We start from the raw sequence: 22232 nt of genomic DNA on the forward strand, positions 1-22232 counted from the left end.
AGACAAGACAGACACGAAGGGTTAAAAATGGCCCGAAAAACCACCTGCCGATGGCCACCTAGCAAATCCCGGCAATTTGGCAGGGTCTGTTCCCCGGAAGACGGGATATCTGTTGTCGACATTTCATTGATACCAGGTAGGATGGAAGCTGTCTAGCTGCCTAACTGCTGTGTAATAGTGGAGGAGTAGGTATCCGTACATTACAGCATGCAAGATGGAGGGGGGATGCAGCTTCAGACGAACGTGGATGATGCCTCTTCTCATCATTGATTAAATCCGAAGAGGACAAAGTGCCCTGGCCTGGCATGATCAAGGGTGGCCCGATGGTGCTCTCGAGCTGGGCAGTCCCCCTGATGGCGATTTGCCAGCCGCCGTCGGTATCGACCGATTTTGGCCTGCTTCTGCCATCATACCCACGCTTCCCGACCTGGTCCTCAGCCCATTTTTCCATGCTCCGCCCGCCAACCCCAGTCGAACCGAGCTTATCATGCCTCTGCCCATTGCCAAACCAAACATGCCAGGTTGTGCACCCGACTCTGGATGCCGTTCCTTTCTCGAAAAAAGTAGCATCCAGGAACTGGTTCCATAGCCAACGTCACTTCACCAGGGTTCCCTTACCTAGCCGTGTTATTCAAGTATTATTCAATATCAAAGGACTGTAGGTCAAGGTATAAGACGCTCTCGTCGCTCTCCCCCTCCCCACCTGCGGGGCTTCTTCTTTGAATGATACTTTCATCTTTTGCTTGATACCCTATCCATCCATCATCTATTTTTATTCTCCGGGCTTTCCCCAACCTATTCGATCCGAGATTATCTGTCGCAAATTGTCGTTTCCCCTCTTATGAGCACAAACAGTATCGAACGACACTCGAGGACCCTGCAACATCAGCAAGCAACTACACACTTACCTCCACAATAAATCACAAACCGGTCCTGATGGCGGCGCCAATGCCAGGGCCGCTTTCCTTCAACCCCCAGATTCCCGTCACCCCTCCCCCGGACCACCACATGTTCATGAAAGGGCTCTTTCCACCAAACGCCTTTCAACAACCAGGGCATCACAACCACAACCACCAACATCACAGCCAACCACCACAGCAATACCGCGGAATCGGTTTAGGATTACAACACCACGAACCAACCCCATCACACTCCACAACCTCCGGCCCACACATCAAATCCGAAGCTGATCCCCCCAGTCTCACCTCCCCAAGACCATCCTCCCGATCAACAATGCGACCACCACCACCCCAACTGCGAGCCTCCCCAACATTCCCCCCTTCCTATCCCTCTTCCAAACCCCAACAACAACAACAACAACAACAACAACAACAACAACAACAACAACCAGGTTTCCCCCCCACCACAGTCGGAATCGACCCCGCCACAGCAGCCCAAGCGGCCGTCGACCCCCGCTACATAGCCATGGCCTCCCGCATAGCCTCGTACTACCAACAGCGCTGCCAAGCGGTAGCCAACTTCCAGCAGCAGCGCTGCCAGCAGTGGGCCGCTGCCCAGAGAGCAAAATGCCAGGAGATGACGCAGGCGGCGATGCTGGTCGTGGCGTGGTATATCAGGGACCGTATCAACAGGCGGCGAAAACGGCAGAAAAAGACCTTCAAGCGGGCGCTCAATAATAAAAACAGCGCCAAGAGTAAGGTGACAAAGGGGGAGACGGTGAGGAATTGGGTGATGGGTGTTCCTTTGGAGAAGGGGGATTTTGTGCCGGGGAGGGAGCTGCCTAAGGATGAACAAGAAAGAGATTTTGATATGGATAGGATGGGGGAGAGGGAGGAGGATAGGGATGGGAGGTTGTTTGAGGTGGCGGATGGGTTGATTAAGAGCCAACTGGCGAGGGTGGAGGTGCCGTTTTTGGGGTTGGTGGGGTTTGAGGAGAGTGAGAGTGAGGAGAGTGAGGGTGAGAGTGAGATGAGTTATGAGGAAGAGGAGTTGGAAGAGGGGGAGGAATATGAGGAGGAGGAGGAGGAGGAATATGAAGAGGAGGAAGAGCATGTGGGGATGGAGAAGGGGAAGGAGGAGGAGAATACTATGGGGAGTTTGAGCAAGGATGCGCAGTTGGGGACGGTAGAGGGAACGGATAGGAGGAAGAGTAGGGATAGTAGTGTTTTATGATGAGGGTTATGAAATGGGTTATGAGGCGTTTGGGTATATACACGCATGGAGGTTCATGGGCCGTATATAGGGTTTGGTATTTTGTGTTTTTTTATTTTTTATTTTATATTCTTGGGTGGGATTAGCCAGCGGTTGACGATGATGGGTTATGCATAGGATTTGAACTGGAATGTAGTATTTTTGAATAAATAGGTAATACCGTATTGTGCCTAGACCTGTAGGACCATGGGTACACCATCCGGTGGCTTTGCTAGATCACTCTTGCCTTGGGTTTCATCTCCGTGCATTGTGTGACGAACAACTTATATCTAGCCTTGTGCACTGTGGCCTGTTGTCTACCTACGGCTTAAACGACTTGAATCAGCAGGTAGCTCGGGACCGACTCGAGGCTGAATGACTAGTCCGTGGGATTTGATCTGATATTGATCAAAGACAGCAGGCAGACAGGCGGTAACACCCATTTCGGCAATTGCTCAGGGCCAGTTGAGAGAGAAGGTTGAGATAATCGACAGGGGCAGGCATCTTACCCCATGATCCCTTGGGTGGAACTGGTGGGACAGAGCGGTGGAGAGGCCGGCTCTTGATTGGTCGCCTAGCACGGCGGGGAACTGCGGGGAGCCGGGATGTGGTCTTGTTCTCGGTAACACACCCCTGTCATCCGCCCTGCCCGCCCTGGCAGCTTCCGCCATCACCAGGACGAAGCTGCATCCGTTGACCAACTACTTCCGTACACAGTAGTACCTGTCCTTGATTTACGCCCGTCACGGAGATTCACAGACTTTGACTCTTTCTCTCTCTCCAAACCTGACCAGGCACCTGAACTTGAACCTTAACCTCCTCTCTCTACCTCCCAACCATCACAACAATATATATAAGTGCTGCAGACGCCAGGTGCCTCGACAGCTACAGCTTGATCATCCGCTCTCATAGCTCTTTGACTCTTCCTTTTCCTCACAACACCTGAGCTTCTTCTTATACAAAATTCCAACCCCTTCTTCGGTCACCATGGGCGGCGAAAACCACTGCGGGAATGGTCCTAGAAGTGACTATCCCATCCGGGCTCCCAAACCAGTCGGCCAGTACATCAGCCAAATCTACAAGTCTCGCATCGGCCAATTCTACGCCAGGGGCCAATATGCCAACGAAAACCTCCTTTCCATGATGAACGATGCCGTCGTCTACGGCGAGCCTCATGTCCAACTCTGGGTTTGGCACGCTCCTGGACAGACCAGGCCAACCTTCAAAGAGGCCGTCTCTCATGACTTTGAAAAGACCAAGGTCGGCGCCAGCTTTGGTCCATCCTGGACCACTCATTGGTTCAAGGTCAAAATCACAGTCCCGGACAATGTTCGCGATCAGGAGCTGGTCGAGTTTCACTGGGACGCCAACAACGAGGGTTTGATCTGGTCCGAGGACGGCGAGCCTCTCCAGGGCCTCACTGGCGGCGGCGAGAGAGTGGAGTGGGTTCTTCCCAAGCCCTTCCTTGATGGAAAAGAACACACCTTTTACGTCGAGATGGCTTGCAACGGCATGTTTGGCATCGGCCAGGGTGACCTCATCGCTGCTCCCGACCCGAACAGGTACTACACCGTCGAGAGAGCCAACATTGTGGCGGTCAACCCGGACGCTCGCGGCCTGCATATCGATACTTGGATCATTGGCGACGCCGCCAAAGAGTTCCCCTCGGACTCCCCTGAGCAGCATCATGCTCTGGATGTTTACAACAGGATTATCGAGGCCTTCGAGCCCGGCAACAAAGACTCGCTCAAGACGTGCCGGAAGATTGCTCAGGAGTACCTCGGCCCCGATGTCGACTCACACAAGGTGTACGAGAGTGACAAGAAGCCTCTTGTCTTTGGTATTGGCCACTGCCACATCGACAGTTGCTGGCTCTGGCCATTTGATGAGACCAAGCGCAAGGTTGCCCGATCATGGTCCAACCAGTGCAATTTGATGGAGAGGTATCCCGAGCTCAACTTTGCCTGCTCCCAAGCCCAGCAGTACAAGTGGCTCAAGGAACTGTACCCCTATGTCTTTGAGCGTGTCAAGCAGAAGGTCAAGGATGGCCAGTTCCACCCCATCGGCGGCAGCTGGGTTGAGCACGACACCAACCTGCCCAGCGGCGAGTCTCTTGTCCGTCAGTTCGTGTACGGCCAGCGCTTTTTCGAGGAAAACTTTGGGAAGCGCTGTCAGACCTTCTGGCTGCCCGACACCTTTGGATACTCCAGCCAGCTCCCTCAACTGTGTCGGCTGGCCGGCATGACGCGCTTCCTCACCCAGAAGCTCAGCTGGAACAACATCAACAAGTTCCCGCACACCACCTTCAACTGGGTTGCTCTAGATGGCTCACAGGTAATATGCCACATGCCGCCGGCTGAAACATACACGGCGGAGGCCCACTTCGGCGATGTCAAGCGTAGCATGTCGCAGCACAAGTCTCTTGACCAGGACCCGACCTCGCTTCTTGTTTTTGGAAAGGGAGACGGTGGCGGCGGTCCTACCTGGCAGCATCTCGAGAAGCTACGCCGCGCTCGTGGTATCAGCGACACGGTAGGCCTTCTCCCTCGGGTGCACATGGGCAGCTCGGTCGATGACTTCTTCGATCACCTCGAAGCCAAGGGCGACAAGCTCGTGACGTGGTATGGCGAGCTGTACTTTGAATTGCACCGCGGAACATACACCACTCAGTCCAACAACAAGCGCAACAACCGCAGAGCTGAAGATGCGCTCCGTGCTGTTGAGCTGCTGGCTACCATTGCCTCGATCGAGGGACACTGCGCCTATCCCAAGAAGGAGATTGATGAGATGTGGGAGTCGGTTCTTCTTTGTCAGTTCCACGACTGCTTGCCCGGAAGCTCGATTGAGATGTGCTATCATGATTCTGATAAGGTGAGGGATCTGAATTTGCATAGCGAGATGGTTGCTGACACGATGTGCAGATTTACAAGAAGGTTTTCGAGACCGCCGAGAAGATTCTCGGCAAGGCTACAGGCCTCCGTGAAGCCACCGCCGATACTGTCACGTCAAACACTGGTGTGGCGTTCACCTCGCTTCCGTGGTCGCGTCACGAGATAGTCGAGCTTGCCGATGGCGAACTTGCCGTCGCTTCCGGCCCAGGCCCCTTTATGAAACTTCGGCCTTTCTCCCTTAAGAGCGAGGAAACGCTGGTGACGCTCGAACAGCCATCCCCGGATGTGTTTGTGCTCCAGAACACCCAGTTGAAGGTCAAGCTCGAGAGCGGCCTCATCACATCGCTCTACGACCTGAAGGCCAACAGAGAGATCATTCCCAAGGGACAGAAGGCCAACCGATACGTCATTTTTGACGACAAGCCTCTGTACTGGCAGGCTTGGGATGTCGAGGTGTTCCATCTCGACAGTCGCAAGGAGCTCTCGACCTCTGAGACCAAGGTTCATGAGCAGAAGAAGCACCGCGTCAGCGTCATTACCAAGACCAAGATCAGCGACAAGAGCTACATCGAGACGGTGATTAGTCTTTCGGCGTGCTCTCCCAGCCAACAGTCGTTCGTCGAGGTCAGCAGCAAGGTGGAGTGGCACGAGACGATGAAGTTTCTCAAGGTTGAGTTTCCCGTGGATATCCGCAACACGGAAGCGAGCTATGAAACCCAGTTTGGTATCGTGCGGAGGCCTACTCACTACAATACGAGTTGGGACATGGCCAAGTTTGAGGTTTGCTCGCATCGGTTTGCGGATTTGTCGGAGCATGGCTATGGTGTTTCTGTTTTGAACGACTGCAAGTATGGGTTTGCCACGAGCGGGAACCTGATGAGGCTGTCGCTGCTGAGGAGCTCCAAGGCGCCTGATGCGCATGCTGATATGGGAACTCATCACATCCGGTGGGGAATTTTGCCGCATCAGGGGGGGTTGAGCCATGTTACTGTGAGGAAGGGGTACGAGTTTAACAACCCGCTCAAGATTTTTGAGGTGGAGAGCCTGGGGGATGTGAAGAGTTGGTTGCGGACGAGGAGGGTGTGGTTGGACAGCGAGTCGGATGAGGGGTTGGTGCTGGACACGGTCAAGAGGGGGGAGGATGATGAGAAGACGGGGGAGGAGAATGTGATTTTGAGAATGTATGACAGTCTTGGGGGGCTGGCGAGGGGTAGGGTGAAGAGTGTGTGGGGGATCAAGAGGGTGACCAAGGTGAATTTGCTGGAGGATGAGGTTGAGGAGGTGGAGGTGGATGGGGATGGGTTTGGTGTTGAGCTGAAGGCTTTTGAGGTGGCGACTTACAAGTTGGAGTTGGACCATTAAGGAGACCGTCTTGTATGGTTGGGCGAGGTGATTTTTTTTGGACTGTTTTGTTTTGAGATTGTGCGAAGAGTGGTGTTATCGGGTTATGAGATTCGAGATTTTGATTTTAGGTCTCGAGAGTTTAATTGAAGAATGGTTATCACGCTTCAAGTTGCTTGAGGAGTGCCAGTGGCAGCAAAGTCTCAAGGAATCAATCACCATCAACCCCTTCCCTCCGAAAGTATGAACTCAATACGCGACACACATCCCCCAATTCTCAGGGATGTGGCTACAAATCTCAGAGCAACTATCAATTGGGGACGCCCGAGAGGTGTACTTGGATTGAGCAGACATATCTTTGGAACAGCAAGCAGCGTGCATGAGAGCAGCGATCCTGAATTCCATCACACTTCGTTGTCGACCTCACCGCACAAGCAATTTTGCGAGAAAGGGATCGAGGTCTGTAAACCGTGGTCAAGCAAGTCACTCAAAGTCAAGCATCATCATCGCTTCCATAACAATCTCACATTCCCTACTTCCTACTTCCTACCCCGCTCTCCCTCCTCCCCCATCTATTGTATTCACCGATATCCCCTTTCTAAAACGCCAAAATTCAGAAATCAAACCCCCCATTTCAGCACCCCCCCTCGCCATTCCCACACCAAACAACAAACAAAACTCTTCTTCCTTCCTCCCTCCCCTTAACCCCCCCTTTTCACCCGGGAGTCGCTCCAAGATTCACCCCCTCTCCTCCCCCCCCTCCATCCACCAAAGAAAACCTCAGAACATAAAAAGCGACACAAATAAACCAAGTAAAAAAAAAAAGACCCTCTTGTTTTAGGTATAACATCAACCAAACAAAGAGAGCCTTGCCCCCCATCCCATCCATCCTATGTCTTTCCAGCCCATGCAAATATTTATTTGTTTGAGAAAGAAGAAAGAAAAATAAAACATTCTTCTCATGCTCACCACCCTTCACACCGTCCATCGAAAAAATCCCCCTCTTCAAAAGGGGCTATATCATTAAGCAAGGAAAGAGACTCTTTTTTATGGTTTTCTTTCTTTTTTTTTTTTTTTTTTTTTTTGGTTCCTGCAAAAATGTCCGCATCCAAGATGCAGTAATCAATAAACTTGAGCTACTGCGGGTATGGATATATGTCTTGGTGTGTGTGACTTTTTTGCAGAAAAAAAAAAAAAAAAAAAAAAAAAAAAAAAAAAAAAAAAAAAACTCCAGTCTCCCCAAATCACATCAACCTCCCCCGCTCCCCCTTACTGCGAAGCGCACTGTACGCGCTCGGCATGCGGGTGCCCATCATCCTCGTCCTCATCCATGGCAGTGGCCCCGCCAAAGCCACCCTTGGAGCTGGCGTCCACATCCTCGATATCAGCCGGTTCCGTCATGGCATTAGCAGGGGGTGTGTTGATGATCTCTGGCGATGGGAGGCACTTCCGAAGGGCCTCAAAGGCGGCCTCGTCTTGAGTCCAGCCCTTCTCGGGGAATTTAACGCTGAATCGGATGTACATGTTGCCAAAGTCGTGGTGGCGGTATGATGGCATACCTTGCCCGCGGATCATCTTCACGGTGCCTTTAAATCGTGTTAGACAGACGTTCTTAACCAACAGACACCAGTCAAAACTTACCAGGTGAGATAGCCTCGCCAGGCAGAATGTCAACACTCAACCACCTCTCATCAAGGTGCTCGATGTAAATTGTTCCACCAGCAAGAGCCGTTACGAGATCAATCTCGGCGTTGTAGAGCAGGTCGTCCTCCTTGCGCTCGAAGCGAGGGTGTGGTTTCTGCTCAATCTGGAAAACGACATCACCCGCAAGGATGCCTGGCGCTTGGTCACCCTCACCACGGAATTCCACCTTGGTACCGCTTCTCACGCCACGGTCAACGTGGACATGGAGAACCTTCCTGTCAACCACCGTCTTCTTGCCCATGCACCCTCTGCACCTGTCCTTCTCCTTGACAAGTTCACCCTCGCCGTTGCAGTCTGGGCAAACGGTCTGGAAGCGTTGGATCATGGGACCCATCTGGCGCATCATAGTCTTCATACCGTGACCGTCGCAAGTTGTGCACTTGCGAACGGCACCTTCCTTGCCCCCGCGACCCTCGCACTTGGGGCAGATGATGGAGCGCTGAAGGGCAAGCTTGGAAATCTTGCCGCGGTAAATGTCCTCGAGGGAGACGTTGTGAACGTGGTGGATGGTCTTGGCCTTGCTTGGCCCGCGATTCTGCGTGCCGCCGCCGAACATGCCACCAAGACCACCGCCGAAGCCGCCGGAACCAAAGAACTGGGCAAACAGATCCTCAGCAGCCATGCCGCCACCACCGCCGGCACCGCCCTCAAGACCAGCCTCGCCATACTGGTCGTAGATCTGGCGTTTTTGTGGGTCGGAAAGAATCTCGTAAGCATGTGAAACCTCCTTGAACTTGTGCTCGGCCTCCGGGTTGTTGGGGTTCTTGTCTAGACAACAAAGTCAGTCATGCTACAGCAACCTGCCACTGTACCAACAACAACTACATACCTGGGTGGAACTTGAGGGCGGAAATCTTGTACGCCTTCTTCAACTCCTGCTCCGTCGCATTTGGCGAGACCTGCAGCACCAATCATGTCAGAAACTCTACATGCTTTCCTCAAAAATCCGAGATGGCATTCTGGGATTCCTTACGCCAAGGATCTCGTAGTATTTCGCTTCCTTAACCATGTTTGCGGTTGGATCTGATTGTATCGAAAAGGAAACAACAGCTTGCTGTCTCGATTCGGCGGATGACGCTTAGTAAAAAGGGTTTCTTCCGAGAAAGCTGAAATGGCCAATAAAGTTAGCAAAGATGTCGGGCACTTTTCCAAAAGATATGGCGCAACAGAGTAAAGTTAGGAAGAGCGAAGAAAGCCACAGGCCAGAGGTCTTCTTGAACTTGCTGGAGTGAAAAGCGGTGGGGGGATAGGTGGGCAACTGGCAAAGCCAACCGTTAAAAAAAAAACCAGGGCGCCCAGAGTATGTGTATGCCGTACCCCGAGGCTGTGTAAGCTTTCTGCTGGGCCGCTGGCAAGACCGGGCTTGGTGGCTGCCAGGAAAAACCGATAGAGTTGGATGTGTGTGTTGGAAGTGGAAAGAAGGAAAACCTACAGTCTGCTTTGGAATTTTGCGCTCGCCGATTTTGCGCAAATGCGTCAAACTCTCTTGAACTTCTTCTTCTCAAAGTTGCCCGATTTTGTTGTCGCAGCAAGCAAGAATTTGTCACTATCGCCGGTGTAGGAAATAGCCGAGCCCTTCTGCTGAGTCGTCGGTTTGTTTGTTCGCCCGTTGACTTTCGTATCTTCTGGGGAAGAAAACAAAGGGTTGGGGTGGGGTTGTTGTTTGTGTTGGACCTTTTTCGAGGCGCCAGTTGGTCAAGTAAGTTAAAAGAACTTCGTCCTTTAAGAAACTGATCGCAAGGAGAGGGGTCCTGTCCAAGGGGAATATGAGCAAGGGCAGATTGGGGTGGGAAAGAGGGCGGCAGAAGAGGCTGAAATTCTTCCCCCAAGCCCAGGTGTTGCCTTCCCTCCACTCCCCTCCTGATGGAATTCCATCGAAGACTCTAGAGTGTGGCTGGTGCTGTTAGTGCAGTACTTTCCAGTAATACCCCCCCTTGTCAGGTCCCAAAAGCCGCATGCATCATAGGTCCGTGCACTGCTTGAGCAGCGGCAACACTGACAGGTAAGGGGTACCCATCTATCTAATTCTGTAGAAATCCCAGTGCTGCGCCGATGCGCATGGAAACCGAGCAATATCTATCTAGCGGGAGGCTTCTGCGTTCAGGAAGCCTGGTCACTCTTCAACCCCTCCAAACTGTGGCTTGAAAGGAAGAACCCAGGGTCTTCTGTCGTCACCCTCCCACACACCCTTCCCCCACCCAACCATCCGCCACACCACCCACAAGGGATCCTCCTCCGCATCGGCGCCGGCGAACGGGGGAATCTTTTTTTAAGTGAAGCGAAAGGGAAATCCCAGGGCAGCTGCAAAGTCCCAGAACACATGTGCGCGCACGTACTTTATCATGACATGACATAATCGTGAGAATTTCTACAGGTTTCCAGGGTTCTCTCACCAGGTAGTCTACAGGTTTGGAAGTGAACTCGGAACTGACCAGCAGGGAAATAGAGCGCTTACCTAGTTAGTGTACACTACCCTACATGCATCTTTTGGAATTCCCAATCACGGAATCTTACCGAAACTCACATGCATTGATCGCCCCCTCTCCGTTTTCAGGCGAAAAAAGGTAAAACCCACCTACCTCACTGACGGGTCGGAGAGCCATGGCAATAATGCTATTCGCCTGGCTATAGGGTGTCAGGCTGCATCACTTTCACGTAACAGGACACAAGAAGCGTGAGCATGAAGCATATTTGTCCACGGTTATTGATATTTATTATCACACTCGCCATATCATCTCTCCCATCTCTCCCATCTCTCCCATCTCTCCCATCTCTCCCATCTCTCCCTCCCCCTTAACCACACAACAGAACCGCCCAGTGCCTATGCATACCTCCCTCCCCCAACCAGAGCAATATAATATTGAAAACAACACCATTGACAAAACCCCCCTTCCATGCTTTGCTTTGTTGAAACCACCACCTCCCCCAATGTAGACCTGCCTGCCAATGCCCTATGCCACGATATACAAAAACACCCCCTTTGTCAAAAACACCCCTCTCCCCTTTTTATAAAACTCCCTCAAACACCACCAACCCTTATCCCCCCCCAAAATAACAAGACAAGAAAAAGGCCCATTTCAGACCCCACACCGCAGTTTTATATACCATTCACTCCAATCACGCTCAAACAAACAACAACCCAGAACATGTAAAAAGAAAATAAAAATAAAAACTCAATAAACGCTCTTTCTTGCTCTAACAAACCCTCAGAAGCCCTTTTTTTCCCCGCTACCCATTTCCTCCGAGTGTGTTCCCCCTCAAAATATACACTATATATTACACTCCCCTGTCTACCCACTCCTTCTTCCCCCCCCCATAAAACCCCCTCCTCCTCGGCCGCTAACCCCCCCCTAAGAAAGCAAATTCCTCAACGAAGGACTGGCACTAGCCCCACTCGCCCTCGGCTCCCTGTTCGGAGGCGGTAGGCTCGGCTCTCTCAACGGCGGCGGGCTTTGATGCACATGTCCCCCCCAGTGCGGCCCCCCCTGCCTCAGATAATTCGGCTGCGGCTGCGGCTCCATCATATGATGCTGCGGTGGCGGCGGACGCATATGCTCGACATGATGACCATACCCATTCATCACCGGCGGCGGCTGGTGAGGTCCACTCGTCCTCCTAGGCGGTGATGACCCCCCTCCGTTCAGCCCGACCCCGTTCCTATAAGGCGAGTGCATTATCCCGTTGTGGGTTGGTGGTCCAGGCGGTGGGCCAATTGTCTGGATCGGTGGTGGACGGAGGTGGTTTGGTGGTGGTGCCAGGGGTGGCATACTCAGTGGGGGAGGGGTCGGGGCGCGGTGGTGGTTCTCGCGGTGGTGGTTCTCGCGGGGATGGTTGAGTAGAGGTGACATGTTATTTGGGTGGGCAGAGGCTCGGGGCCATTCGCTGTAGCCCCTGTTTGCTGGGGCGTACTCGGGCGGTGGAGGTTGGACGGGCAGTCCTCTCGGGACGATGGTGGGCGGAAGAGGAGGTGGTTGCACCGCCTGTGACTGGACGGCTACCGGTGGAGGGATCAGTTGGGGAGCAGTCGGACCTGGTAAAGGAGCTTGTAGCTGCGGTGGTGGCTGAACCACGGGCGGAGGACCCGACGCAGAATGCATCGGGGGAGGTGACCAGGTCCTGTAGGAGCTGATACTGGGGTGACGAGGCTCGGTAGGGCCACCGATAGGAACAACAGCCGGTGGTGCTTGCGAAGCCTGCCGGACCGGCTCGGGTGGTGGCGTAGGCTCTCTTTTGAGCTGCGGATGAGGATTCGGCTGGCGACCCAACTTCTTGCACTTGTGACACTGGAAACTGCGTTGTTCCACGAACTTTTGCGCCTCGGAGCCCAAGTTCCCGAAGTACCCGTTGGTGAGCCCGCGTTCCTGTTCCTGATTGATCGGGTGCCACTTGGGACTGACATCGGTGGCGCAGGTAAGACAGATCTTGCCGTTCTGTTGCATCGACGGTGCGTCCTCCATTGGCGCATCCCCGTTGAGAATGTGCGAGATGGAGTTGTTGATCAGAGATGCCCGGCGGTTGACGTGATGCGAAGGCGTGGATGGCGATGTCGAAACCTTGGACGTGACAGCAATCTGGTTGGCTTTCTTGGCGCATCCCTTCAGCGCTGTATCGGCCTGTTTGTAGTTCTGGACATACAGCTGCAGAGCAGTCGTCCCGTTTTCCGCCACAATGTCGTGCATTCGATAGATAGCCGTCTTGGTAGGCAGGTGCTCCTTGCAATAGACAACCGCCGACATAGTTCCAGCGTCCCCATTGATGCTGACAATATTGTGCTGATCGCGCCTCGAGCCCTTGACAGGCGTGATGTCAAAACCCAGAGCATAACCTGCCTGGTGAGCACACTCGACGTGGACAGAGGCGCGGCACTGGTGGCAAGACACACAAGCTCCTCCGTCTCTCTTGCAAGCCTTGCAAATCTCGGCAAACTTCGCCCTCGGGATCGTGGGAATTCCTTCAGCAGGACACAGCGCCTTTGCGCTACCGAACTTGACCTCCGGTGTCCAGACCGCGCATGTGACGTGCACCCAATTGTTATCGGTCGTGCACTTCAGGGGCTCGCGAGGGTTGACAGGCCGATTCATCTCCTCCTGCTTCTTGCGGTAAAAGTCGGCCGCTTTTTGCGCATTTTCGCGCTCTATCCTGTCTCTTTCTCTTTCCTTCTCCGTTTTCTTCTTGTGAGAGATTTTGGGCGGCTCGACAAAGTCATGGTGGGTATACTCATGTGGGCAAAGCACGCACTTGTAGTCCTAGATACACAAGTTAACATCAATTGCACCTTTGCAATCAAACCTGAGCAAAACTTACAATAGCGACCTGCGGGTTCTTGTCATTGGCACACATGTCGCATGTCCACTTTCCAGGAGGTCTGTTGTCCAGCACACCGTAGCAACTCCGGTGAACCGTCAAGCGGCACTCTCTGCAGCACAGATGCTGATTACCCATGGGCTCCATCTCAAGGCAAATAGCACAAGGCAGCGTCCGCGGCTTGGGCATTTCCGGGACGGGAGGTGGCGGTGGAGGTTGTTTCTCAACCGCCTTCTCCTTCTTCTTGGAGATCGGAGCATTGACCACACTACCCGACTCAGAAGCGGTCTGATCAGCATCCTTGTCGGGAATACTCTTGAGCTTCTTGCGAGGCGGTTCCTTATCCATCGGTTGGGCACTGAAAGAGCGTGCCGGGCTCGCAGTAGCAGCCGGGTCGGGGGTGCGATATTGAATATTGTTGGCCATCTCCTCAGCCGCCAACAACTCCTTGTAAAGATCCTCGTCCACCTTCTTCCGCCATCCGCGACCTCCCGTCTGGGCCACCTTCTTCGCAACCTCTTCAACATCCTCCCACTGGATAGCATAACGTCTCCACAGCTCGGCGCATCGTCGGCAGAGCGCCTGGATGCATTGATCCTTCTTGTCCTTGTTAGCGCCACGGCCACCATTCTCGGTGACCGCGGATACAGCAGCAGCCGGCGCTCTCCGCCACTGGCGAGAGTTTTTGGTGCCGCAAAACTTGCACAGGAAGCCTCTCTTCTTCTCCTTGGCCTTCTCCGTGTCGAACGCCGAGTCATCGTGAACATCAGCAACGTCGTCAGCCAGCTTGTTGGCAGCCGCCTCGGCCTTTTTGGCATCTTTCTTGCCCTTACGTCCGGAAAAATTGCCCCAAACTTGCTTGCCGCGGTCTGTCTTTTTCCAAGTGTAGTAGTATCTGACGACGGTAGCTGGTTTCAACGTCTTGACGTGCTTCATGACGAGATGCAACTCGGAGCCATATTTGGCCACGCCCTCTTCGAACTTCTTCTGCTCTGCTGGGGTTAAATCTGGCTCTTTGAAATCTTCTTTCGGCACCTTGGGAAGTGTCCTGAGGGCCTTTTCGGCATTGAAATCGAACTTGAAAAGAAGATCTCTCGCCACATCCTGGAGATTGGTGGATTGTTTCGGTACACCAAGCGAGACGGCCATAGATCTGGCGGTGTCCATGTAATCATCGATGGCAGCATCAGGCATTTCATTTCCAACCTTGGCCGGCTCCTTCCAGAGGGTGGTGACTGTCTCGTCGCCGCCGCGCTCGATATACCCTGGCGGAGTGTCTTGAACCCATTTTGGGCGCTTCTCCTTCTCGATCCGCTCAGCTTCCAAGAGAGCCTGCTGTTCCTTGGTGAGCTTGTTGCTACCCTTGCCACTTTTCTTGAACTCTAGAGGCTTGACATATTCCACCGGTCTCCCGGGCCAAGGACCCACGACAGCTTGATGTTTCAAACCCAGTCTGGTGCTGGCACGGGGAAAGATGCGGTCGTCCAGATCGAGAGCGTCCTCCACCTTGCAATGCATGCCAAAGTAGCGATATGGCCAGAGACTAGCATGGTATATCTGCTCTGCGGTAGGTGGCTGCCGGGTTTCATCCGAAGCAGGGCTTGTCCGGCTGGTGCGGCCAGTCTGCACACCATCAACACCACCCATCTCCTCGTCCTCATCGTCGAGGAGCTCATCGTCTTCGCCATCACGACCACCGTCGGCGAGACCAGGAGTGTTGCGACCTTCAAGCCTGCGCTCGTGTGCTCTACTGCAGGCGGCGCAGGACCAAGCAAAGCCACGACTGGGTTTCTTGAGCAAGGGGGGTTTGACACAGTTCATGTGGTACGTGTGTTGGCACACGGCACAGTCGACCGAATCGTTGCTGGTTGATGTGTCAGCATTTCAAGATACTTTGGTACAAGTTATAGCTCCCCACTTTAATCGCTTTTTTGGTGCATGCATGGGGGTGCGGTCCTATTGGGTCACGCCAGGGAACCCCATTGGTCCCGCGCCCCGGTGCGAACGAACCACGACCACCTCACACTCTCTCTCACACACACACCCACCCCCCCCCGCGCCAAAATGGAAAATGGGAAAGGCTCGGGGAAAAAGGAAACAAACTTACTTTGCGCAGTACGTAACGCACCGCTTGCACGTCTTGACGGCACTCGTCAACTCCTTGCCGCGGCCCTGCTCCGTCAGGACGTACTTCCAGTGCTCGTCCAGCACCTTCTTGACATGCTGGGGCACGTTGATGACCTGCTTCGTCGGGATCACCTCGTAGTTCTTTTGGATGTAGCGATCATAAAGCTTCTCGTACCAGAAACAGTCGGGCGCCCGCTTGTAAGCAGCCAGGTCCTTGATCTCCGCCTTGTGGCGGATCTGGCACTTGCCGCGGAGTGAGGTCAACGGGCTGATGTCCGAGTGCATCGTGGCAAAGACCAGGCGCGTGTCTTGCACCTTGCGGCCAATGTCCTTTGGTCGGTAGTACCAATTGACGCGGATTGCGTCTATTGGCAGGCTGGTGTCATTCTTGACGTGCAAGAACTCCATGATGCGGCCGATGTAATAGGGCTCCCCCGGAGGCTCACAGACCAGGTAGACGTGATCTGCATGTCTGTGTCAGAAGTGAAATATCGTCCAAATTTCCCGGTATCCGACTCACCTTCTTTTTGCAGCACAGTCCCGTCGTCGGCTATCATCTTGCCGTCCTTTGTCGGCCGCGACTTGCAGTTTTCAAAAGTGAGCATGTTCGTCTCACCGTAGCCAGGCGCGCCAGGAGTCGCACTTCCGCCATCCATCGAGCGTGATGCCGTCCCCGCGAGTCGCTGATGAACAGCCGCCGCTAGCAATGAGGTCGAAGCTCCATTGGTCCCGGACGGGGTCTGGCTTCCGCTGGGAGTCGAGGCATCAGCAGCCGGAGCCGCCGCAGAAGTAGCTTTGCGCTTCTTGCCTTTGTGACTGTTTGAGGTCGAATTGCCATTAGTTTTGTTTGCCGTGTTTGTCGACGTCGTAGATGATGGAGCCGGGTGAGAATCCTTGGTGCCATTTGTGGTGGCCGTGGTTTGCCTGCTCTCATCGGGCAGAGGCTTTCGTGAAGATGCATTGCCGGAACGCGGGGCTGTTTGGCCTGCATTGGCTGCTGGTGGTGCCTGTGATGATGACGACGATGTCGCACTGGCTTCTTGTGGTATTGGTGGTTCTAGATGTTGCTGCTTTGATGAAGGGGCTTTCTTTGAGTCGGTGTCCTTTTTGTTGGTGTGCTCAAATAGTTCCATGTCGATGTCCCTGTCTTCGGCATAATTTGGGCGCGCAGCACCAGTGCGATTTCGAGATCGCGTGCCGTAGGGAGAGGCCTTCTCACCAGCATCTTTGGCGGCGGCCGAAGCCGAAGACTTCTCCATGGGCTGTGGTGATTCCGATTTTGTGGTGCTCGCCGTGGAGGACGACGAGCGAGATGAATTGGGGAGGTTGCTCATGGTAGGCGGTGGAGGGTGATCCGTGGATGTGGATGAGACCGGGCCGCCCAAGTTAGTATTAGAGTTGGCGACTGTTGCTCCCGCGCCGTCCTTGGCGGACGAGGATGAGGAGGGAGTGGCCGAACTGGTAGAAATTGCAGATTGCGCCTGGTCCTCAGACTGCTGCTGCTGCTTCACACCACTTTTCTGTGCCATGGTGGGGAATAGGTCACCGAAAAGCCAAAAAAAAAAAGAAAAAAAAAAAAAAAGAAGGAAAAAAGTCAAGAGGCGTCAGATTCCAGATACCAGATACCAGAGAAAACTAGCTCCGCCTAAGTTTCTTGTCGAGCAGTGAAGACGCGGCTGAGGCGGTTGTGGCGGTGATATCGTGGTTGAAAAGGTTTGTTGGAAATGAAGGGCGCCCTGGTCAGTGTTGCTGTTGATGTCAAAAGGCAGTAGTGGTCGGCGTGAAGAAAGAAGGTGGGTTTGGGTTTGGGTTTTGGGGGGGGGGGTAGGGGCGTGAAGAAGGGCGCCGACGCCAGATGTCATGGGAGGAAAAAGAAAAGCCAAGAGAGGAGTGACGGCGGGCCGGGTAACGGTCCATAAGATGAGACGGGCAATGAGTGAATCTCAACAAGCCTGGCTGCGAGCCCCCTGCGTGGAGACACGGAGGAACCGTCGGGGTGGAAAGATGTCTGCCAGACCGTCGGGGGATTGAAATTCGCGATACCTCGCCGGACGAGCCATATAACAGAGAGAAAAAAGGTCGTCGGCACCGGATCGGGGAGACCAGGGAGCAAGTGTGAGGTCAAGGCCAAATCCAAGTAAATCGACAAATGTATGTATGGGGGCTCTGGTCAGGCGCGGCCGTGGGTGAATGGAGGGTGAGTGAGTGGAGTGGCCTGGGGACGATGAGATGGAGTCAAGGGGGGCCGTGTACTATGCGCGTTGGCCGTGGGCTGTCGTCGGGAAGCTCCTGTGCAGACGTGTGTCTATGGGCAAACGGCTGATGAAGCTAGATGGAGCGCATCTGGATCGGGGGGAAATCTTGCCAAAGGAAAGGGAAAAAGGAAGGGAGAGGGAGATATGTGGGCAAAGGTAATAATGGAGACCCAGACCCAGTCAAGAAGCGTCAAATGGGCGTGCGGTGCCGTGGGTGCGTGCAAGGAAGGCAAGGCAAGGCAAGGCAAGGCACAAGGTACAGGCCGTCTACAATTTGGTACATTTCTGGCCCCGGCTCTTCGCCATTTCTTTTTCGGTATATACTACCACCGGTGCTATGAGAATAGAGAAATGCCGTGCTTCGGGATAGATTCCGGCGTCACGGATGAGTTGCGTAGACTACCTACTAATTATCTCTGGCTCGTCGTCCTTCATCGACTCGAGACTGGGTCGTCCAAATGGAGGGCACTGAAGAAGAGGCGACAAGACCCAAGAGTGACAGATGGACGTGGACGGGCAGCGAAAGCAGAGTGAAGAAGCGGCACCTAGCAAAAAAGAAGGTAGCACACACGGACCAAGCCCACACAATTGGCAGGCTAACACGCCTCCGGGTGTCGAAGAGGTGTGGGCCGTCGTCGTCTGGCACTGTGAGGTTTGTGGGGCCCACGAGGTAGATATCGCGTACTGCGCGGCCTGCAGGGATTTGCATTCCCGCATCGTCCACATTTCAACGTCGGCAAAACCACCCATGGCCAGCCACGGTCTGGTACCTGGGCGATACTTTGTGCCCCAGAACCCCCGAAAACCTCATCAACCTCATCCCAATCGCAATCCCTACGTACAACCACCACCGTCCACTTTTGGCTTCCTGTTGACATATATATTTCTCCCTTACGGACCGCGCGGGGATGTTGACAAAACCAACCTCATCATTCGACAGTAGGGTGTGGAGCAAGCACAGCATAGACAGCATAGACAAGTGGAGAGCGATGGGAAAGGTTTGGAACCCGAAAGGGATGCTTGGAACACCGGCACTTGTAGTCAGAAAGAATGTTATATGATGGGATGGATGGATGGATGGACGGAAGTGATACCCATCTGTATTTCTTCGGTAGCTTTCACGTAGTGCTGCTGACTGGCTTTCGGTCGCCGTTAGCACAAGAAATGGTAAAAGCTAAGGTAGAAAATCGAGGGCAAATGCTTCCAGTCGCGCGCCCAGCTGGAACGCTGCCGCTGCTGCTGATGCAGACGGTCGCGGGGGCAGGCAGGGCAGGCAAAATCCCCCGAATGATGGGATATCAAAACTAAAAGGGTGGATCGAGGGATCGAGAAAGAACCGCACCGTGTGTCTAGCGAACATGAAGCTTTTGCGCGGGTATTTACCACAAGAGCCCCAAAAGCGGCCACACTTGCGGTCATTCAGCCAACCCTCTCAACCCCTCGTTCTAGACTCCTCCATCAATCAATGTCCATGACTGTTAGTACTGCCAGACCTGATGGTTGATGATGGAGGTGGCCATGGAATATTGGCTTATGCAGGTGTCACTTTCATACTAGCCCCAATGTGTGTCCGCCCAACATCCCGCCTTCTGTCATCAAGCAACCACCATCAACCCCAGATGCCCCTCTTTTTGATCCGTAGTTCAGTCTGTTATAAATGGGTGGCCAGATCTCTTTGTCTCCGCGTTCAGGTCAAGCTTCTCGTAACCAGGACGGACCCAACTCTTGGACATGTTTGGAAGTGCCACATGTGTGTCGGCGGCGTATCTCATAAGGCTGCGACCGATCGGATGCTTTGGTTGAGCTGTCCCTGTGCGCCCCTGATGCCTTGAAATATCAGCTGGAGACGGTGGTCCTGAGCAAATCCGAATCCTTTCCGTATCATGGTCACGGCCGTTCCATCTGTTGAAGCACGCGCACCGCCTCTTCTCATGGTCGAACCCCTGTCCACGCCAGCCAACGGTTACATTCTGCAACAACCTCACCTTGCTAGCGATAGCTTGTCTCTGTCCTCACCTGTGGCCATCTGAAGATGATATCGGTGGAATAAGAACCTGCGGTGTCTTTGTTTGCACTGTGAAATGAATCGATGGATGCACGTACGTTTTGGGCATCTTGCTTGATGATCGGCGAATGATGTCGACATCCCCGACATCTTGGCGTTCATCAACCCACCTCCGCTCCGCCCGGTCCGCAAACAAAAAACGCTTCTCCAGACCTCCTCTCATCACCGTCATACAAAACCTCGCGACCGCCCTCGAGGTCTCGCTGGTGGGGTTGGAGGGCTGAAAAGCAACTGAAAAGAGTCGAGAACGCAGCAGCATTTTCGGCCCAACAGCTTGACACGATTTTGTGCAGAGACAGATCGCGAATCGCCAAACCATCTGATGTCGACACCAATACCGATTTCCCGAATGGGCGAGATTTGAGCCCAGCCCAGGATCGTTCGTTGGAAAACCCCGTTGCCCCACAATTCAAACTTCCTGCCATGTGCATGCCGAATTGCAATCGTCTTGTCTCGTGGAGCTCAGCCCAAACAGCTTCATCATCAACAACATGGGATCATAGAAACATCGGCTGTGCGAATTTTCTTGCTGTTTCAGAGATCAAACTTGGGAAGGGGGAGTGGCTCTCATCTTGGCGGTTGCAGCTGTCCAAAATCCGTTCAAACCGTTCGGGGAGTGGGGGCAGTCCTATATCACAGCATAATAATATCAGAGTCACCCACCAGAAGGCTGCCATGTGCCTTTGACCGCTCCCTTATCAAAACCCTCTCTGTCTTGTTAGCATATCCTTTAGCCTGGCTGATGAGCCTTACTGTTGGCACTGCCGCCGCCGTCCGGTTCCAGATGGTGTTCCCTGCAGACGCCCCCAGGTCTGAGGTATCACGACAGGTTTCCCGGGCTTCGTCACGGGCGCACGAGGATAGAGTAGCGCACAAGCCTAGGTTACGTGTGTCATCCAGCTTGCGAGGTCTTACTCTCCCCCAGGTCCTAATATGACAGCGCAGGCCCCCTGGCTGACATCAGGAGGCTGTGGCGTCCGGTCTGGTGTCGGCGGGAATATTGTGTCAGCAGCCCCGAAGGTAGAGAGAGATGGTAGATCAAGAATTGTTTCTACAGTGGTCAGCACAGACGTAAAGCGCGTCCTCGTACACAGCTGGTAATGGTGGTCTTGTCGAACGTCAACGGAGAGAGATGAGATGAGTGGTCGGGATTTGAGGAATGAGGCTTTCCTCGGCCAGCCCCCAGTGCGACCCCGAACCATTACGCACTGTCCTGCTAGTGGCGAACGGGCGACGGGGAGCAATCTTGGCTTCCTTTCTTGCCGGGGGCTACCATCCTAATTAACAACCGAGAGCGGTTGCAAAGGAAAGGATCAAAATGTCCCGCTGTTGCATGATGACAGAACACCTTCCAAGGCATTGTTAGGTCTTGATCTGTTGCTCTTATTTCTGTGAAGCAAAATGTTTGATGTATCCGACTGTTTGTGTTGTCGAAATAGTCACCATATCTCTCCTGCCGACCGTCGATCTCTTCTCAACACGACACCAAATCACCTGCCCCCCTTCCCCCAGAATGAGATTCTGCCGCCCTTGCCATGGCTGCAAAGGGGACAGACAGATAGGGAGCGGGGCCACATCTGTGGAGAAGCCCAAATGATGTCTGGCCTTCGACTTCTTCTTGTGTTGATGCGGTGACCTGCGTGGTCGGACAGCCGATCATCGCGGAGGTCAAATACCGGAAAGCCAGCAACTCGAGATCTTGGGACTATAATTTTTCAACATCGGGACAGCAAGGGCGCACTGGCTACCTGTATTCACCTAGTGAGTAACCTTGTCGATTCGGCATGGAAAAGCCAGGAGTCAACAAAGGGGATTCCGTTGTTTGGTGGGTACGAAGGACGGAGTTAGCAGTCCATTTTGTATCCCCTTCCACCCTATCCGCTTCGGCCAGCCATCGGTCTCATTAGGGTTTATCCCTTGATCTGGATATCACTAGACGAACGAAGCAGCGGTCAGTGCAGACATAAGCTTCAACCGCCAGAATGCAGTGCTCAGTGTTTGGGCTTGGGGCATCAATGTGTCGCCTGCTCGTAGGAGTGCTACCTTGGCGCGTGTCCTGGGTCGTCATTGGCGCTTTCGAAGCCGCCGCCTGGCTGTTGTGTGCCCTAACTCCATGTTCGGGGCCACGGGCGCGAGATAGTAGCACATTTTCGAGCTTATTGTTTTCTGTTACCTTCGGAAGTGTTTCAGGTGGCCAGATCGTAGCTTTTGATGTTGACAGCTTGATCGGCCGGTCACGTTATGAGGTGAAGATTGCCGTGTCACCTGCGGCGCTGAGGAAATCAAGCCGGATGTGGGGATGGAAAGGAGTCGGGCATGGTCCGGAGCTTGATGACGATGGGGTCCCAGGGTTATGTGCCAGGCTGGTGAGAGTAAAGGATCAGACGATTCAAG

At 53.7% G+C, this 22232-nt stretch overlaps 4 protein-coding genes across 4 annotated transcripts; 2 read left to right on the top strand and 2 right to left on the bottom strand.

The window, feature by feature from the left end:
- Nucleotides 1-936: 936 nt before the first annotated feature.
- Nucleotides 937-2133, top strand: QC763_110340 (uncharacterized protein; the record flags this gene model as incomplete). Its single annotated transcript, XM_062907626.1, has 1 exon — nt 937-2133. The coding sequence occupies one exon, from the start codon at nt 937-939 to the stop codon at nt 2131-2133; it is 1197 nt and encodes a 398-aa protein (XP_062770586.1).
- A 675-nt stretch (nt 2134-2808) lies between these two features.
- Nucleotides 2809-6604, top strand: AMS1 (Glycoside hydrolase, 38 vacuolar alpha mannosidase). The gene is made up of 2 exons (XM_062907627.1): nt 2809-5022; nt 5073-6604. Exons 1-2 carry the CDS (start codon nt 3139-3141, stop codon nt 6402-6404), a joined length of 3216 nt encoding a protein of 1071 aa, XP_062770587.1. The 5' UTR covers nt 2809-3138; the 3' UTR covers nt 6405-6604.
- A 1048-nt stretch (nt 6605-7652) lies between these two features.
- On the bottom strand, nt 7653-9903 carry YDJ1 (Type I HSP40 co-chaperone; the record flags this gene model as incomplete). The annotated part of the gene is made up of 5 exons (XM_062907628.1): nt 9520-9903; nt 9061-9193; nt 8917-8986; nt 8025-8855; nt 7653-7969 (listed from the first exon to the last, which is right to left on the bottom strand). Exons 2-5 carry the CDS (start codon nt 9094-9096, stop codon nt 7653-7655), a joined length of 1254 nt encoding a protein of 417 aa, XP_062770588.1. The 5' UTR covers nt 9097-9193; nt 9520-9903.
- Nucleotides 9904-11135: 1232 nt separating this feature from the next.
- On the bottom strand, nt 11136-17944 carry SNT2 (putative PHD type zinc finger protein with BAH domain-containing protein). Its single transcript, XM_062907629.1, is given in 5 exon segments — nt 11136-13333; nt 13392-15255; nt 15499-15982; nt 16039-17072; nt 17086-17944. The coding sequence occupies 4 exon segments, from the start codon at nt 17045-17047 to the stop codon at nt 11438-11440; spliced, it is 5253 nt and encodes a 1750-aa protein (XP_062770589.1). The 5' UTR covers nt 17048-17072; nt 17086-17944; the 3' UTR covers nt 11136-11437.
- Nucleotides 17945-22232: the final 4288 nt, after the last annotated feature.

The sequence above is a fragment of the Podospora pseudopauciseta genome, chromosome 1 (assembly GCF_035222475.1).
Source record: "Podospora pseudopauciseta strain CBS 411.78 chromosome 1, whole genome shotgun sequence".
NCBI lineage: Eukaryota > Fungi > Ascomycota > Sordariomycetes > Sordariales > Podosporaceae > Podospora > Podospora pseudopauciseta.

Excerpts from the sequence above, each read along its gene's own strand:
- AMS1 (XM_062907627.1), top strand. The coding sequence starts at position 3,139 with ATGGGCGGCGAAAACCACTGCGGGAATGGTCCTAGAAGTGACTATCCC. Across the intron at positions 5,023-5,072 it reads GCTATCATGATTCTGATAAG|ATTTACAAGAAGGTTTTCGA; the intron begins GTGAGGGATCTG and ends CACGATGTGCAG.
- SNT2 (XM_062907629.1), bottom strand. The coding sequence starts at position 17,047 with ATGGCACAGAAAAGTGGTGTGAAGCAGCAGCAGCAGTCTGAGGACCAG. Across the intron at positions 15,256-15,498 it reads TGCGTTACGTACTGCGCAAA|CAACGATTCGGTCGACTGTG; the intron begins GTAAGTTTGTTT and ends CACATCAACCAG. Across the intron at positions 13,334-13,391 it reads AGAACCCGCAGGTCGCTATT|GACTACAAGTGCGTGCTTTG; the intron begins GTAAGTTTTGCT and ends TTGTGTATCTAG.